The sequence below is a fragment of the Sander lucioperca genome, chromosome 8 (assembly GCF_008315115.2).
Source record: "Sander lucioperca isolate FBNREF2018 chromosome 8, SLUC_FBN_1.2, whole genome shotgun sequence".
Classification (NCBI taxonomy): Eukaryota; Metazoa; Chordata; class Actinopteri; order Perciformes; family Percidae; genus Sander; species Sander lucioperca.
The window spans coordinates 36,522,048-36,541,051 of record NC_050180.1 but is presented as its reverse complement, the minus strand read 5'-3'; the positions used below and the strand labels follow the sequence as shown (position 1 = coordinate 36,541,051).

At 42.0% G+C, this 19,004-nt stretch overlaps 1 protein-coding gene across 7 annotated transcripts in view; it reads right to left on the bottom strand.

Annotated features, from left to right (window-relative positions):
• Nucleotides 1-2,330: 2,330 nt before the first annotated feature.
• Nucleotides 2,331-19,004, bottom strand: part of usp9 (ubiquitin specific peptidase 9) — a 53,229-nt gene continuing 36,555 nt past the window's right edge. For 4 of the 7 annotated variants that reach the window (XM_031282542.2, XM_031282395.2, XM_031282797.2 and 1 more), the window contains 26 exons: nt 18,527-18,647; nt 18,276-18,406; nt 17,642-17,920; nt 17,376-17,513; nt 17,104-17,241; nt 16,583-16,749; nt 16,170-16,278; nt 15,892-16,038; nt 15,617-15,763; nt 15,309-15,516; nt 15,004-15,224; nt 14,617-14,804; nt 14,358-14,531; nt 14,114-14,255; nt 13,163-13,919; nt 11,047-11,170; nt 10,740-10,965; nt 10,035-10,164; nt 9,708-9,893; nt 9,182-9,402; nt 9,000-9,088; nt 8,749-8,905; nt 8,117-8,329; nt 7,248-7,277; nt 5,383-5,481; nt 2,331-4,459 (listed from right to left, as the gene is read on the bottom strand). In XM_031282542.2, coding sequence (XP_031138402.1) covers nt 4,178-4,459; nt 5,383-5,481; nt 7,248-7,277; nt 8,117-8,329; nt 8,749-8,905; nt 9,000-9,088; nt 9,182-9,402; nt 9,708-9,893; nt 10,035-10,164; nt 10,740-10,965; nt 11,047-11,170; nt 13,163-13,919; nt 14,114-14,255; nt 14,358-14,531; nt 14,617-14,804; nt 15,004-15,224; nt 15,309-15,516; nt 15,617-15,763; nt 15,892-16,038; nt 16,170-16,278; nt 16,583-16,749; nt 17,104-17,241; nt 17,376-17,513; nt 17,642-17,920; nt 18,276-18,406; nt 18,527-18,647 — 4,824 coding nt within the window. In that variant the 3' untranslated portion in view covers nt 2,331-4,177. The remainder of the gene's footprint in view (nt 4,460-5,382; nt 5,482-7,247; nt 7,278-8,116; nt 8,330-8,748; nt 8,906-8,999; nt 9,089-9,181; nt 9,403-9,707; nt 9,894-10,034; nt 10,165-10,739; nt 10,966-11,046; nt 11,171-13,162; nt 13,920-14,113; nt 14,256-14,357; nt 14,532-14,616; nt 14,805-15,003; nt 15,225-15,308; nt 15,517-15,616; nt 15,764-15,891; nt 16,039-16,169; nt 16,279-16,582; nt 16,750-17,103; nt 17,242-17,375; nt 17,514-17,641; nt 17,921-18,275; nt 18,407-18,526; nt 18,648-19,004) is intronic. The other 3 variants (XM_031282714.2, XM_031282884.2, XM_031282625.2) reach the window with 2 other exon arrangements.

Here is a 19,004-nt window from a genome sequence, read left to right as displayed (position 1 = left end):
AAGTAATATGAAACTGATAGATTTGTGGTGGCTGTTTTTGGCATCTTAAGCTACTTAAAACATTTTAACATAAGACCATGATTCTATTGGCTACTAATCAAACTTAACCATTACAGCAGGTACCCTTACATTCTGAGGCTAGTTTATTAGGTTTACATGGCTAAGTCTGCTACAGGCTAATGACATTCTTGTAGTAAATCGTACCTCCATTGAGATGTATTTTGTTGAAACTCTTCAAAGATTTTAAACCTGTTGCTGTGGTTTGTGTTGAATTGTTATTCTGAGAGGTGTTTACACATTTTATCTACTTAATATCAGAAATCCACAAACTACAGCCTCATGGGGGTATATAAAGAATTTAGAATCCAGCTAGATTTCCCTGTTAAAACTGGTAGCTGAGCATACGCTCACCTGAATGATTATTAGGAACACCTGTTAAATTTCTCGTTAATGCAATTATCTAATCAACCAATCACATGGCCGCTGCATCAATGCATTTAGGGGAGTGGTCCTGGTCAAGACAATCTCCTGAAATCCAAACTGAATGTCAGAATGGGAAAGAAAGGTGATCTAAGCAACTTTGAGCATGGCATGGTTGTTGGTGCCAGACAGGCTGGTCTGAGTATTCTCCAATCTGCTCAGTTACTGGGATTTTCACGCACAACCATTTCTAGGGTTTACAAAGAATGGTCTGAAAAAGGAAAAACATCCATTATGCGGCAGTCCTGTGGGTGAAAATGCCTTGTTGATGCTAGAGGTCAGAGGAGAATAAGCTGACTGATTCCAGCTGATAGAAGATAAACTTTGACTCAAATAACCACTCGTTACAACCGAGGTATGCAGCCAAGCATTTGTGAAGCCACAACACACACAACCTTGAGGTGGATGGGCTACACCAGCAGAAGACCTCCACCGGGTACCACTCACCTCCACTAAAAATAGGAAAATGAGGCTACAATTTGCACGAGCTCACCAAAATTGGACAGTTGAAGACTGGAAAAATGTTGCCTGGTCTGATGAGTCTTGATTTCTATTGAGAGATTCAGATGGTAGTCAGAATTTGGCGTAAACAGAATGAGAACGTGGATCCATCATGCCTTGTTACCACTGGGCAGGCTGGTGGTGGTGGTGGTGGTGGTGGTGTAATGGTGGGGGGGGGATCCCTTTCGCCTTCAGAACTGTCTTAATTCTTTGTGTCATTGATTCAACAAGGTGCCGGAAGCATTCTTTAGAAATGTTGGCCCATATTGATAGGATAGGGTCAAACACAGTATTAGTATGGTGTTCCTAATAATCCTTTAGGTGAGTGTATGTACACTAGAGGGAGCACCTGAATCAGCCCTTAATGCCAATGCTGCATCTATTTATAGGTTGATTAAATGGTGACAATTTTTTTTAAGTTTATTTGGAGATGTATTTAAAATTGTTTTTGTGGCACTCAGATTATGGCCCCTTTGTGGAACAAACAGTTATTTGTTTTCATCTGAAGGTGTTTTAGAAACATGCAGAAGTTAAATTATCCAGTATTTCTCAAGAAAAACAAAAAATCTGAAAACATTGTGTGGCACGCGCCTTGCGCCTCAATTTTTTCTTGGACCTCATGAAGGGTGCCCCTCCCCCTCAGGTTGGGAGACCATGATAAAATCCAGCAATTTATTATGTCACTTCTACAAAGCAGTGACACTCCAAAGAGATTTAAAAAAGAACCATCGAAGATGAAGAAGCAGAGGCAGAGATATCTTGACTTTAGGTCAGTGTTATCTCCCATAAAGCAACTCTACGGAGTTGGTAAACAGGTACATCTTTCATATGACTTGTATTGCAGTGTTTCTTCAAGTTCAAATCTAACAGGCTGAATTACACTAGAACATTTACAGAAATGCCAATTACTAACATTACACACTCAGTTGGAAGTTTATTAGGTAGACCTAGCTAAAACCAATGGAATCTAACCCATCAGTCCTGCAATAAATCCTACCTCCGTAAAAGGTATGTCTTTGTTTAAACTGACTTAGAAAGGTGTAGAATCAACTTTACAATTATTTTGGACAGGTTGTTTTGTGGTGCTGTTGAACTTTATTACATTAGATAATTGGTGGAGTGCCCCTTTAAAAAGGGATCTCCACAGTGACCTCATCCCAAATTATCCCTCTGGAGTCTGATGCGGGAAAAAAACCCTACTTGTCATTACTTCACAACTTGGTACAAAACATCAGCTGATACGGTTTAGTTAGCTAATGTGTGTATAGCTGGATACTTTCTGAATGAACTTTGGTGATGCTTGGAGGATGTTTACTGATTATTGTCAACAAGTAACAATAAGACACGGGCAAGATTCCATGTTCTTTATTTGCTAAGGGCGCAATGCTTTTTTTTTGTTATATTTCTGTGCACAAAAAACCTCACAAAGTGAAAGTCCACATCGCGACTGTAGCTCCAGAATTCAACGTCACACCATGGCCAAAACAAAAGTCGGCAAAAAACAGGGCGCAGAACTCTGTACAGTCAATATCTTCTTTAAAAATAACACAAGGACAAAAATGTTCCTCTTAAATCAAATTCTATTTTTTAGTGAAATACAACAAAATAAATTCTATAAAATAAGAGCAAAATATTTAAATATAATACGATGGGCAGAATATTTTCATTTGCAGGAGTATTTGGTATGTTTTAGACAAAAAAAAAAAAAATTCAAAAAATACATGCATTCAAGTTACCAATTAAATACAGTATTTACTGATGTTTACCTTTTACTCCTACAGAATTACAAGTTAGCTCAAGTTGCAACGTGACTAACCAGCTGCTATTCTTACGGTACAACCCTGCTGTGGAACCTATACTCCGTAGAGCGACAGGGCGAGGGTCTCACTGCTGCTTACTTCATCCCGAAACACAGCCAAGACGCCAAACCTGACCGGCTCCACGGCAGAAAGGAAGCCGATGGGCAACAAGTCTGTCTACGACTAGGCTCTATTGGAGAGACAGAAGCAAACCACACAGTCTATTTTACACCAGATAACCCAGTGCAGCGATTCTGTTGCATATGTGTTTCATTTTTCAGAATTCCTTAAGATGAAAGCTAAGCTGTCTATCCCACCAAAACTGACTGCCAAATGTTGAAGTTGGAGGATTATAATGTGCAATTGAAAAGCCACTTATTCATACATTGGTTCAAAATATCGCCCTCATTGTAGATAGGGTAGATGAGTAGAAAAAAAGAAAGAAAAGAAAAACCTAAGGGTAACAACACCCCTCTGGAGATGTGGATTAAGAACAGCTTTAGGTTGTTATGTCACAAGTCTTCCCTTGGGCTACACTATTCTGGTGAGAAGCCATGCTAAATGTTACAGCATATTAAATAGAGCTTCAAAAAGGATTGAATTAATTACCAGAACAAAAAAAAAAAAAGAAAAAGAAAGGCAATGAGTTTCAGAACAATGTTGCATCACTGCTTTTTCACATCAACCAAACACCGTAAAAGTCCACCCAACCATTCCATATCTCACACTAAAACCAACCACAGCTCGTGAGTTGATTTGGCATGGGTCATAAGGTTGCCAAGGAGCTTAAGAATAATAATATAATTATGATAATAACAATGCATCCTTCTACAGTTGAATGACCAGTAACCGTCCGATGGTAGAACAAACTTTACTGCTGAGCATGGGTGATAAAACAAAGAGGAGTTGTTGTCTTCTTACAGTTGTTTTTTTTGGGCATTTTTCTTATTTATAATTTCCATTTTGTTTTTCATAATATCTGCAACATCTCCCAACAGCAAACACAGAGTTATGCTACTCGGGGATCTGAACAGTCAAAAACATTAACATACTATGTACACCTTTTCGTCGTGTAGACAAGCGCATCAGCATCGTCAGCTCTGGGTAAATTTGTTTATCTTTATTAGAACTCTTGTCCACTCCCTCGCCTCTGCAGCCGCAAGTAGGGCCCTGTCACACGGTCAGGAAGCCCCAGGCCAGGGAAGAGCACCTCCCACAGGCCGACGGGAGAGAAGTGGCCTGGAGAGGGGATGGGAGGCCTGGCTCTGCCCTGCCCTGGGGCCAGAGAGAAGTAGAGAGAGAGACAGAGGCCCGACGAGGAGCTCTGTTGACCGAAGGATGAGAGGAAGGAGAGCGGGACGATGGAGGCTCGAGGCACAGCAGAGGGATAGGGGGTGTTACTCCTTAGGCGGGGCAGGCGTTGGGGTAGTAGAGGTGGCAGGGGCGGGGGCTGGGGCGGGGGTGGGGGCAGGGGCAGGGGCAGGGGCAGGGGCGACGTCCTCGGTGCTCTCCCAGTTCTCTTGTGCTCGCGGGCCTGGGCCAGGAGTGGGACCAGGGCCTGGGGTGGGGGTGGTCTGGGTCGGGCCTGGAGTCGGGGCAGAGGCAGGACCAGGACGCTGAGGGTTGTTCATGTGCTGAGCAGCAGGCCCGGTGTACGGCTGCCCATGGGGGTGGTTGTTCTGTTCAGGGGGAGAAAGTTGACAAAAATCAGTGGATTGTCTAACAACTAAACTGTTTAACTATACATAATAAATGCTCGACTTAAATGTAATGAATCTGTCCCGAGCACCCACAGCCACATGTTTTGGCCATGTCGAAGGCTGGAAGAGGTTTCCAACATCCTCTTATCATAAAACCTTGATATATATCATTCCTCTGTGCCACAGTCCCCATTGTTAAATTAAAAACACAATCATGCCACATCGTTGCACTGGGTGACGATGTTCCTTCATTATCATGAGCATGGCTGATTTTGAGTCGATCCTCGGCTTCCTGAGAGACAGACTAATGCATTGTTTGCGTTGGTCTTTTAATGGGATTTGTTGACGATAACAGAAACGGAGACTATCGCCAGCCTTTACCCCTTAATGATCCTAAACCTTTAACTGCCATATTCTGGGTAATCTGGAAGGACTCAAAAGATCACAGCTGACCGAGCAGAGGCTGTGGCCTTTTCTACATTGATTACTCAGTGGCTGATTCACCTCAGATGAAAGAAAACTATGTTGCCCTGTCATTAACGACTAGACAAAGTAATGGCACACAAACCACCACTCAAGGCAGAAAAAGGAAGTTTTATAAGATCTGGCAACTATTTTTGTCATAGTTTCAAAACCTTAGCCCCTGGTTGTGTGAGCACAAACTAACACTTGGCGTAATGAAGTTAAAAGATATGTTGCCATGGTTACTGGCATTATTCATGGTTAATGTGAGACCGGCTACGAGAACTGACGCTGCCTTCCACGTTCGTACTCTGCTCTGCTATGATAGGTACGTCACAAACGGTAAACAAATAAATCCCATGAGAGATGAAAGACACTAGAATGTGTTTTATACGTCACCAACTGATGTAAACGGATAAACGGGACCCTTGATACGCTACCTGCTGAAATTGTGTGGTTCCAGGAGAGTGTGGGTACAGAGAGGTGTCTTCGGGTGGGGAAGAGTCTTGATCATCAGGTGCTTCCTGTTCATCTGGCTCCTAGCAGACATGAGATAAATGTTATCACACATTAATTTCAAATTTCAAAGTAAAATATGTATTTATTTAAAATATAAACAGCAGGAAATGCTAAGTTATTTGAACAAAACAGTGGGTATAATGTTAAGCTTCTGTATTTCAGTGTGGAATAGCGAGTAGGGTTGTGTGGGAAAGTCAAATTACCAACTGTGTTACGTTATCGAGTAAATGAAGTTCAAATTAGATTTGATTATGTGTGGGTGGATTCTACACCTGAGAGCATCCTCTCAGCAGGAGAGCTGCTGTTAAGCCTTTAGAAAAACAGCTAACGGGAGGCGCACATGAACCTCTACTGTGGAGGTTCTATCAGTGCCACTTTCAAGGCTGGTGATAAATGTTCTTTAAATGTTTTTCTTACTGTCAACAAACGCCAGCCTTATCATTTCATTGTTAACTATATATATGTGTCAAGGTAAATTACATTTCTGTTTAATGTGCATATATACACATATATTACAACATGATGTAAAGTCATAACTGGAAAAACAGAACCTGTCAGGCTATTAACACAAATGTGTAATATGTGAAGCTTATATGTACTAACAGATGTCATCACAAAGACCATTTCAATCTAGCTATTATCCATCAAAACTGTGTGAATTGTTAACTGCCTACAATATTTTAAACTACATCTGATGATTGATAACCTTGAGTTAGAGGTTGTTTTGTCAAATTGTGTCCTAATTTTCTAAAGGAGTGGTTCTCCCAACTATCAGGTGAGAATAGTCAGTTTTTAGATTTATGTTTGGAGGTACATAATGTCAAAAGGTTAACAGGTAACTACCAAAATGTCAAGAGCCTATAAATACCTAGTATATTGGCTACAAAAGCATAATGGAAAACAAAATTGTGCCTAAAGCACAGTACAGTCTTGGCCTCACAGTTTAAATACTGTTACTACTAATGAATACTGAAGTATAGATTAGGCTAAGAGTTTTCAATCAGATGCAGGTGGCTGGCAGGCATCACAGTTTGAGTTGGGGAGAAAGTAAAAATTGGCAAAAAGAGCACTAGATTGAGATGGACGACTGGCTATCTCAGTGATGTTGCTTTGGCGAATCACTGGGACTGGGCAACAAGACAGCAAGAGAACAAAGATCTGTTCACTGTGTGCAGCTGCATAACATGATTTATTTTGCCAGTTACACTATGTGGCATCTCACAGGCAGCCTGTCCACCTTTTCATTTACTATACGAGTGGACGACAGGATGGAGAATGGCAATTTTGTTATACTTTGTCATTTATCTATGGTCACAATCTGTGTTACTAGCACAGCATGAACATGTACATAATTTGAGAAGTTAAGAGAAAAAACATAATACACATCTCAGGTATATCTTGTAAATAAAACTGTTAACAACTCAAAGTGCTTTTTAATGTATTATTCTGGTAGTTTGTATAGCCTTACGATAACCTCCTGTGCCTAACTATTTATGTTACATTTGTATCACATAAATGCATATCAAAAAGTACAAAAAAAAAAAATGGAACAAAGTTGACAAAATGTAAAAATCTATGAGGAGTCAACATGACACAATGCTTCTAGCCTTTGCCACTGATGATTATTTGAGCTAAAGGAAACTCGAAATTGTGCAATTCTAACTAAACAAAGTGTTAACTGTGTTTGTGATCTAAACATTGGACAACTGTTTGTTTCTCTGCTGATTCTTTAATAAAATATTGTTTTCATTTCCTTCCTTTATGTTGTGGTGCCTGGAATACTGACCTTCCCTGGGCTTCCCTGAGTACACTTGAGCTGTGTATGGAATATTACAGGAAAAGTGTGTCATTTGACTGGTTTTGTCAACATAAAAATACAAGTAACTTATTTTAAGTGAGAACAAAAAATGATATTTGTATGCATTGTGAACTGCAGCCATGAATAAAGACAAAACATATTCAGCATAGCAAACATAGTCATAGCTGTAGCTTAGAGTGGACATTTAACATTTAATGGGTTGTAATTAATGGGTCCAATGAATTAACTGTCCATTAAATGTCAGATTTTAAAATTATTATCTATGAAATCATTTCTTCTATAAAATGTCAGAAAAAAAGCAACAAGCTAAGAAACCGAAACATATTCAATTTATATTGACATGAGATAGAGAAAAAGATAAATTAATCATTCAAAGTGTTGATAATAAATGTTCTGGTCAATCCAGTAATCAATTAATCAGTAATTCAGTGGGTTGTTAAAGCTCATCTGCCTCAGTCATACAGTATTTTTGTGGGATTTTTCTGTTACTTTCACCACTGTACACTATTGTTAACATGTTCCCATGGCAGCATCGGCCATGTAGATATGTTTTACTGCGGTGTTTTTACAGTATTTATATATTTGCACGTAACAGAAAGTCCCCCTCCATACTGATGTTTGACTTGATCAGAAAAGTTCAACAGTGATTTTGAACAGCTGTTCTGGACTACAGATGTGTTCCACTGTACATCACATGAATACAGTGTCCTATAGCTTTATATGGTGATGATTTGGCTCCCTAAGCACAGTCCCTAAGACTGGAGGATAATGTTTATGTACACGTGTGTGTGTGTGTGTGTGTGAGAGAGTGAAAGGTACAATGTCAATGCCATTACCTCCTCGGGACAAAGTTCACAGGCCTTGGCAAGGGTCATACGTGCGCTGTGCGAACGCTCCAGGAAATAGCCGTTGGAGGTCTCATTGCTCTGAACCGGAGGGGACCAATTGTTGTAGGTGTACTGGGGGTTCCCCGTGTATGGCCTCCTCTCCAGCTCGTCCCCTAACCACTCCACTGCCCACGTCCACTTTCTTTTCAGGTCACCATTACTCTGTAGGCACAAGGAGAACATACTGATTAGCATATATGGATACACCTGTTGCACCTGCGAATGCAGGAGGCAGTTTTATTAACCGTGTTATACATGGACAGGAAAAAAGCAAAAAGAGTGTTGGTCCATATCCAATCAATCAATCTTGAGTGCATTTTTGCTAGTGTTTGGGGGAGAGGGAAACTGTTAGAGATGCAAGTTGCGAGTATAGAAAACACAAATAAAAGTAACTTTATTGCAGAAGTTAAATGCTCTTCACCAAGGAAAAGTAACTCGGCCTGACGACAGAAGAACTAAATCTAAGAAAAAGTTTGTTCTGGCCAAATTGGTTGTCCCCAAAGTTATCTGGCACTTTCAAATCACAAATTCATTTAATGGCATATGTGTAGTGTGAGAGATTGCTTTGTCAGTAAGTGTACCTGTAGGATCTGGTAGGCCACGGAGCAGTTGCTAAAGAGGGCTACCATGCACTTAATGCACTGGTAGGCTCGTTTCTGGTAGTGGTTCTTGGAGCGCTGGATGGTGTCAAAGAGCCCATCTCTGTCATCGGGAATGCCCTTCAGCACATTGTGGATCCTATACAACAATACGGGGAAAAAAGAAATTTAACTCTGAAGACATTCAAAACAATGCAGAACTCATAATTTAAAAACTGAGCAATCCGTCTGACCTGTGTGTCTGCCAGGAGTCCTCGATGAGTAGGATCTGTAGCAGCAAGTCCAGGTAAGGCCTCAGCTCATAGGTGTAGGAGTACGCCACCTGCAGACGCACAACACACATAATCTTGTGGACACAAGACATACAAGTATGCCACCTGCAGAACTATAGATGTCATGTTGGGCATCTATTTACCTGCCAGAGCAGCTCACTGAGCACAGTGGAGGAGAACTGAGGGTTCTCCCAGCAGCTGAAGCGAAGCAGCTTCACTGTCTCCTCAGAGTTGCTGCAGTCTTCGATTATCTTCTTCACGTAACTGGTCCTCACAAACAGGATTTCTGCTACCAGCTGTTGCACAGGCATCACTGGGGCCGTCAGGTTGGTGTCACCATACGGGTTAGGGAGAGGAGGGTTACCTGGAGAAGGTAAAGGGAAGGGAATTTAGAGTAACTCTAATTTGAAATACATGTAGTTATTAAGAGGTATACAAAAATGGTTTCTTTAGATCATCAGCATCTTTAATTCTTCATTTCTGAAAGCCCTCAGCTCCAAGCTCTGCCTATACAACGCAGAGGCTCAGAGTGGCTGGTTTGTCAGTCACAAGATCCTGAGCAAGGATGAAAATCTTCATTGGGCTTCAACTCTATCTAATGACTTATTACAGGGTCATATCGCCAGAGTTCATACCACATTTTGTGTGGCTGAAAAGTAAAACACTAACCATTGATTGAGGACTGCATGCGTGCGGAGACGTCACAGCAACGGACCAGCTGGGAGACCACAGTGTAGAGCTTGCCCAGCTCAGCGTACTGATACTTAATGGGAGGGCCGGGACCCTCGTCCAGAGCGACCAACATGAAAGTGGCAGGGACATTCAGCTTCAACAGCTGGGTCTTTTCTGCCAGGCCTGCGAGGGGGAGAAAAGGAAAGAATACAGCATTTTAAGTCCCAAACTAATTACTAATAAAAAAAATTATAAACCTTGCTTGTACAATTCACTGAGGAACAGATGTACTTGGCAGGAGTGCGATTGCTGTGTGCTCCTTACCCAGATTGGCATACATGACAAAGAGGTTAAAGTACTGCTGCAGGTGACGGCCGTGTTCAGAAACCTCTCTTCTGAGCAGGTTGAGCACAGCTCTCAACAGGTGGTCACTTAGACTGAGGTTATCACAGCCCTGATAAACAAACATGGAAAACAACAGACAAACCACAGTAGGGTTACATCAATCAAAAATAGGGGCAGAGAAACCTCTCAGTGACAACTTGCGATACAAACTGCTTTAATTATCTTCCAGGAAACTTGTGATTGAAACAGCTTTAAAAGGTGCAGTAGGTAAGCCTTATAAAACTAACTTTCTGTCATATTTGCTGAAACTGACTATGTTCGAGTAGAACTACATGAAGCAGGTAATTAAAAAAAACAATCTGGCTCCTCTGGCACCACCTACAGCCTGTAGTGCGATTTGCAAAAATCCACAGCTCCCTGTTCAGATGCACCAATCAGGGCCAGGGGGGGGGTGTCTAACTGCGTGTCAATCACTGCTCAGGCACACGCATTCATTCTCCCTTGTGGGGGGAGGGGCTTAGGAGACCGTTTTGGGCTTTAGCAGAAAGGGGGGAGGGACTGAGAAGTTGTCGATGTTAACATTTTTTGGCTAAGTCCTGGATCTTCGCAATCCTACCTACAGCACCTTTAAGTATATTTAGTCCTAATAAAAAGCCCATTTTCCATCTGAAGTTTGGCACCAACCTGAGTAGAGGGTCCAGGCGAGGCGGTGGGCGAGGGGCACGGGCCGTCTTGCAGGGAGAAGTGAGCGATGAAGACAATGAGCTTGGCAAATGCACCACGGACCTCAGCGCTCGGGCACTCAAGCAGATACTCTGAGAACCGGTTAGGGTAAGCAAACAGGACTTTGTGTGCAAACCAATAGCGTACATTCTTACTGTGTCTCAGCAGGATGCAGAGGGCGTCATACCTACAGGAAAGGACAAGGAGAATGGTTATAGAGGACAAAAGAGGGAGAAAATCCAAAAACACAGAGGTAGATGGAGCTTACCAGTCACTGGCAGGACCCCGTACTACTTTCTTGGTGTGAAAACCTGTGCTGAAGAGGAACCTAGCAGCCAGCTGAGCACTTATCATAGCAATCTCCTCTGCCTCTGGCAGAAGATGGTCTTGTCCTGATAAAAAGAGAGCAAAGATTAACAAAACACAGTGTGAAAGTCTTCCTGGTTATTTGCCAAGTACTATAACATAAGCTGACAACAATCTATGAAGCTACACCCAGAGAGAGACTTTACTCATTGTTGGATTTTTTTAAATTACTGAACTGTTATCGAGAATATTTCTTGTCTTATTAGCAGCGGATGCAGAACTTTCTGCAGATTTTAAACTAATAAAAAAATAAAACTCAAAATGGAAACACATTTCCACCCCAAGCACAAAAACAGTCTGCTAAATTCTGCAGATTTTCATTTCGGATCATCGCTGAAAACTGTAAAAAAGAAAGTCTGCAGATTCCGTTTGGGTCTGCTTATTAGCAATGATTTGACATCAATAGTGATAACCCAGGCGTACATAAAGCAAATTACTTGGATATGTACAGTATACGCAACATACATAAACGTACACTGCAGTCTGCAAGTAGTAGGGCCGTTATCTCCCTTTATTTTGGTCTGTACTATAGGCCACTGGATTAAAAAAATAAATCATTATGATGAGGTTATAGAGCAAACTTTCAGGTGTTAATTAAGGGTGTTTATTCTAGACAGTCTGTGCCTTAACCTCAGTCATTGTTTCATTTAAAATAATCCAATGTGCTGGAGTAGATTTGACACAATGAATAATATGCGACTGTGCTACATACATCATATTATGAATAGTGACGTAAAAGACACTGAATGCCACTCTCCTGTCTCATCCTTGTTCAATTCAGCATAAACTACAATCAAACACAAAATTAAGTTAATAACACGGCAACTGGGAGACAGCAGAGTCCAGGCTCAGAGCAAGCTACAAAAAATGTCCACTGATCTGAGTAATGCCAGTAAATAATATTTCAAATCGTACATTCACACTAAAATACTGGGTCAATGTGTTGGGTCAGTAGGTGGATTGTCTAGCTTACAACAAACATTTGTTTTTAAAAAATGTCTATGCTGCTGAAAATGATTTTAATAGAAGAAGCATTAGTATCTCAACAAGATACAAGGTAGCCAACAAAACATACTGATGACTTCCCTCAAACATTTATTTTCCTGTAAAACATTATGGGGCTCTGGCTCCATCAATAATGCATTACAGAGGCAGTGCATTTCTCGGAAGCCCTTGGTAAACGCTACTGATCACCAATTCTTTCCACAGGGATGTTTTATCACTGTGCAAAGGATCAAAGAGGCCTCTGGAAGTATTGGATATGCAGAGTCATGACTGGACTAGGCATAGGCCGGTTACGGTCAAGGTTTCAAAACCACTAACATTGTCGTCATACCGTTCCTAATGTATGAGCTGGGTTTTTTTATGAGTGGTCAAGGAGAGAAACTGCAGTTTAGTAATCTGTCTCTCTGCCAGTGTGCAGAGTGTTTAAAAAATAAAATACATTGTGTTTAATGGGAAAATATATTTTTTACCCAGACATTTAAAAAAAATACATTTTAAAGCTGTAATTGCAATACCGTGAAATTTTTTGCTGAAGGTTACCATACCGTCAGAATCGACGAGTGACGTGGCACTGTGCAGCTTTAACAAATCACACAACAACGCACGGCAAGGGTTGAACGTACAGTTCAATATACCCTTAAAGAAATTAACACTGGTAGTGTTAACCATTCCTTTAAGGGTATATTGTTGATCCCTGATGTACGTACGCATGTTGTGGAACAAAGACAGACATGAACACTAATTACTTGTGTGGTTAATGATCTGTCTGTTACATGCTTATTTTATCATTCTTAACATTGTTTCTTGTGATTGTTTTTGTATCATTTTGTCTGCAACTTTATTTAGAGGTTTTCAACTTCAATGGGTCATACCTGGTTAAATAAGATGTGAAAACATAAAACAGTGTTCATAACCATCATTTACCAGCCAGCTGTTGCGTACATTTTTCGTCCACTGAATTAGTTTTGTATTTCAAAAAACTATTTAGCACAACACAAAAGAAAGATGCATACCTGGAGGAGGGTTTAAATAGACACTGTTACAGGTCAGAAGTTTCTTAATGAACTGGAAATATTCCAGGCTGTATTGCATTCGGTTGTGCATGAATTGGACGTTCTGCTTGCGGACGCTGCACTCGATGACACCAGGCATCTTGACCTGATGCGGCTTGGTGGAGGAGATGGTCAACTCCGAGATGTATTTGACAAGCTCGCTGTCCTTGTCCAAAGAGTCCATACGCTCATAGAATAGGATGTAGGCATTCCACCAGCGCTTCTGCCTCCGGTACGACATCCTTTTCATCATATGATCGAACACCTCGCCCATGTATTCCCCTCCAAAGCACTGGTTCTTCATCTCCTCCTCATCGTCCATCTTGCACTCAGTCACATCACCATCATCAAACTTATACCAGCGGTTCTTCTCCCCATCACCTCCGTTCCTCTGGATTATGTAGGAATAGTAGTGCCCGCCACTGGCCTGGCCTGAGTGGACCAGCACTCCCACCAGACGATACTTGGAACTTCCGGGAGGTGTGGGTTCAGAGGGCTCATTCTGTTGGATCACCTGGTTCTCCGGGTTGACGTCATCGCCCTCTAGCTTGGCCACACCAGCTACCGTGTACGGCTCCATGTCCAGCTCCCTGGGGAACTCAAAGTAGTCATTGAACTTGATGGCACACTCCCTCTCCCAGTCATAGTCAAAGCGCTTCAGCTGGATGGCCAGGACAGGTGGCAGCTTCTTTATCAGCAGGCGCTTCACTGTGTCCACCTGACAAGATGAGCAAACATTACAGATTATTTATCTGGCCCTTTAAATACATCAAGTTATTGAGGAATAGAAATATTTCAAGTAAACCATGGGACAGCTGTCCATGGGACAGCCTCATCAGGTTTTTTCATACTACTTTTTGAGTATCACATTTTTAAAATTGGCTGACAAGCAGATGGGTGCTTTATTCTCACCTTCTTATTACACTTCTCACAGTGGTAGGCATTGGCTCCCTCAAGCAGATCTCCTTTAACATACTGCTCCATGGAGTCCAACAGGTTCTGGTGGTTTCTGATATCTACATTGAGTGTTGTGAACGACTCCTCACACTCATACCTGGCAACACAAAACATTATTAGGTAACGAGAACCCAAGGCAGTCTCAAGTTTCTATTTGTGAAAATATTTCCAGTAACTAAGCACAGGGAAAAGGACTTACCTGTGGGGGCATCCCTGACAGATCTTCTGGTCAGCGAAGGACCCTCCCAGCACCCTGCTCAGCATGGCGGGGTGGCCCAGGGCTTTCAAAGCTTCATCCAGACTGTCCACCAAAGAGTTAAAAAACTCCAGAGCATCATGCTGCTCCCGCAAGTTCACTGGCTCACCCCATAATCTAAAAAGGGTGGAATAGAGATAAGACAATTAGCAGCAACTGCTACACAGGCAAAATGCAAAATTAATTTGAGTCTTTAAAATACCTGAACTGTTTCCAGAATCCCCTGGGGACATAGTACTGAAGTCTGGACGCAGCCAGATGTCCAAAAATGACCTGTAGGTGACGTAGTACTCCAATGTTGTACTCTTTCCTGTCCTCTGACTTAGTGGAGGGTTTATCGTCAAACTGATGGTGGTAGCTGAACACCTCATCACGAGGATCCACGTTACTCTGTGGAGACAAAACATAAAGATGAAACATTACCAACATGTCTCCACATCCACAATCGTTAATTACGTTTTTGCTACCGTATGCCATTGTGTTCACTGGGGAAACAAGAATAAAGAGTTATGGCCAAATGATGATCAGATTTGTAAATGAACATCTTCTCTGGGCAGAAGCTTTAATTTAACACCAACTCCGACTGTACCTCATTCTCCTGCTTCTCATCCCCCGACATGTCATCATCGACATCAGTGCCTGTGCCCTCAATGGCCAGGATGCCATTGCGGATTGGAGGAATCATGTACAGCTGCTGAATGACAGAGTTCATATAACAGGTGGCCCCAGCATTCTTCAAACCTACAAAGCCTTTGTTGGGGCGTGGCCCCACCGGAGGCAAGTACTCCCACTCTGTCAGTGTCTCGCAACCTTGAAGAGGAAGGAAAACACACCCTCATGCATGATGTATTTTACAAATCATCATGTGAAATTGCAACACTGGTGTTTACCTACCTAAGTAGTACATGTCAGTCAGGGTGTCGACTATTTGCTTGAGGTTGCGAACACATCCAACAGCCAGTGCTACCAGGAGCTCAAAGCCAGCGTTGATAGAAGCAGGGGTGCTGCACACAGGGATGGCCTGCTCTGTGGGGAACTCCCCACTTTTCATGTACTGCAGGTACACATTAGATGCTGGGAAGATGAAGTCGTCAATCAGCTCCTAATCAAGAACAGAGGGAGAAATAATCTTAGTAATGTTATAAGAATGGAAACAGAATAAAATTATATGAACAGTTCCCGGTGTGGTGTGTTTGTTTTACCTTAATGAGGTTCGCTCCTCCTTTCTCGCAGCCAATGTAATACTTCTTCTCTGGTGTTTGGAAGGCTAGAAGCTCTTTGGTAACCCCAAGGTGGCCCTCCAGGATGGTCTCCTCCACACCGGTCTCCCCTGTCCTCTTAACCTCATCCTAGTACATTAAACATATTGTTTACCATAAACTCTGCCCAAGACTAAACTAGATAACCTCAAATTGACTTTTATAGGGAGCATTATACAACATATTGGATGAAACATAGTATTAACAGGTTGTTTTACCCTTATCCGCTTCAGCCAGTCAATCTCATTGTTGAGCAGGACCTCGGCATTTGGCAGGTTGATGTTGCTGTTATAGGCATAGTTCAGAAGATGTCTGAGTAAAGTGAAGTAGTCTCCAGCATGTTTGGCCCGCTCCTTGGCTGTACTCTGGAAATGGACAATTTCAAATTAGGATCTTGTAAGAAGTTAACGGTTTAAAAGTCTGGCACTGTGGTGATGCATTATAATGCACACAGACAAATGATAGTTATTAGGAACACAAGGCAACAGCCACTCACCCCCAGCACAGTGAAGAGTAGGGTGATAAAGAACAGGAGGGGTCGATGGCCCATACAGCACCTAGTTGCCATCAGGAAAAACTGCTCCTGGGCCATTTGACGCACAGATCTGTTTAACACAATTGACAACATCACCATCATAATATCCTGTAAGAACTATAAAAGGCTGGAGATGAAAAGGATGTCTCCACTATTTAAGTCAGAAGATTTATGCTGCAGCAATTGTTGGAACTAGGGCTGTGAAAATAGTTTCGCTCTGTAGTTTGGGAAATCAGTAAGTGTAAAAACTTGAAAAGTATCCCTTTTAAAGTACATATTGTTGTGATTAATTGCGAGTCAACTATGGATAATCATGCGATTAAATATTTTAATCGATTGATAGCCCTAGTTAGAACGCATCCTGGTGTACTTACTTGCTGTGGCAGTGTAGCAGCAAGTCTATGATGAAGGTCTGCCAAGCCTTCTCCTTACTGAGAGTGTCCAGAGCCGTGGGCATGAGGGCAAAACACAGTGTCATCACCTCCAGGGCCTCGCAACACACCTGCTCATCTTCCCCATCTGGCTCCTTAGCTGCATTTGTCTAATGAGAAAAAGGAACAATAAAAGACATTATGCAACAATACATACAGCATTACACTTTTCAATTTGCTAATCCCTTGAAAGTCCACTAAGCCTATGAAGAGCTCTTTGTCTCTTGGATGTACATTGCTCAAAGCTTAGGATCTTTGGGGACAGAGCTTTTACTGTCTGCATCTCTTATGGAGGGATGCAAAGCACAGACTTTATTCCATTATGGTCTGACAACTGTTCCTCTAATGTGCTTCTGCTTCCTATTCAGCTTATTATACTTTTAGTATACTAGTTTTTCTTTTTAATAATAAAACTACATACAACAAAACTTAAAACAAAAAAACAACATTCAAAGGCAACTTACCTTCTCATATATCTTGCTGATTTCTTCATTTGAACTGAAGACAAGCTGCACTGTACCACAGCCTGATGCCCACACTATTTTCTGTACTGCTCGGATCACACAGATGTCTGGGATGTACTTCGATGCCTGGAAGAAATTCTGGTGAAAAAAGTAGTCCCATAAAAGCCATTATTACAGACAGAACCATTTTAAAAAAAACGTATTCATTAAAATGCGTTACCATTACGGGTTTACTGTTTTCTAATCTTACAAACCTGCATCTCTTTACTTACATTTTCTGTTACCTCATCGGAGATCTGCTGGGCCAGGCGGATGGCTACATTGCGCAGCATGCATTCTGAGGCAGGGTTAGGGATGTTTTGCAGGGCACTCTGGAGGACCAGGGCTTGGTCATGAGTGGCCTGATTAATCTGTAGGTAATGCAGGGCAGGTGATGGGGGCGTGGAGAAAGCATGAAAACATGTCAGAGATGGCAGTTAACTACTGAGGAACCAATTATACAGGTATGTCTCTGTGTGAATTGCGTGTGTGGCCTAACCGGTGAGACAGGTATATTTCCCTCAGCGTTGGGCTGGCAGGCCTCAGCCACAGCCTTCACATGCCCAAAGCCTACAGCAGTAAGGAGGAGCTTGGCGATCTTAAGTGCATTGAGGTAAGCCCCACGCCGTGTCTCCATGTCTGCCGATGGGAGGAAGTTGTTCCTGGTGAGCATGCTCAACACCAGGGGCAGTCCACCACTCTTCAAGAAGTTGTACTGGAAGTCGCTGGCGTCTTCACCCAAAGTTGCACTGGCTGGCATCAGCAAAGCATAAACAACCTGGAACAGGGGCAAGAATAGTGTAAACCCTCTTACAGATAAACAGACATGGGAGATAAACAGTGGGCCTTTCTCATTCAGCAGGATTAGTGGTATATCTTGGTATCTTTGCTGGGTAAAAGCAGGATGCTCTCAAATGTGGTACATGGTTGACACGTTCTATTCACTGCAGTTATCTGGCTAATTTAGTAATTTTGCCTTGCAAGGCTATGTATTTATATACTATGCTAAGATTGCTAATGGAGTTGTAGCACTGCTGTTCACACAACAATCAACACACAATTGCACACTACTACATCACAGGCTAGTCAAGCTGACAATGCAAAAAACGTTTCAAAAGCACGCTGAGACCAACCTCAATGAGGTAGAGCACTTGTGAGGGTGAGGGGCCAAAGAAACGCGAGTCCAGGGAAGGAGTGAGGCTGTTCTCACCGAGCTTGGCATGGTCCAGACACACAGCTCGCAGATTCTCTACAGTAGTGTTATCTAAGGAAACAGAAACAGCACAAATGTGAATGAACATGAACATTTGAGCTAACACTGCCTGTGTGCGTTCTCATCAAGTTAAATGTCTGGATAATACTGAGAGCACAGGAGTATGTATACCTGGGGGCATGAGTTTCATTAGAACTCGAGCTCCATCTCTAAGCAGTGGCATGTTGAGGTTGCAGCCCAGGTCAGCCACCTGCCACAGGAAGGAGATGTAGCGCAGATGCAGCGACATAATCTGTGAAATAGGACAGAGGGTGTTAAGAGTACTGCTGTTCACATACTAATCAACAAACAATAACATCACTGCATCTTCGATTTAGAGGTTAGAACACAACACTGTGGTAGACAAGAGCTGAGTGACTTTTTCACATTGTGATTTTGAACTCAATGTACATTGATGTACAAAATAAGGGTTCCTAACTGACTAAAAGAAAATAATCCATCTGATAAAAATGTTTAGTAATGCTGCTCATTATGGCTTAAAATCTGCTTCCATAGAAATTACAGTCAAGGGATTATCCAATAATATAGTCAAATAGTCTAATAATACAATTGTCTTACAAAAATCACATTCTTATACACATCTGTCAGA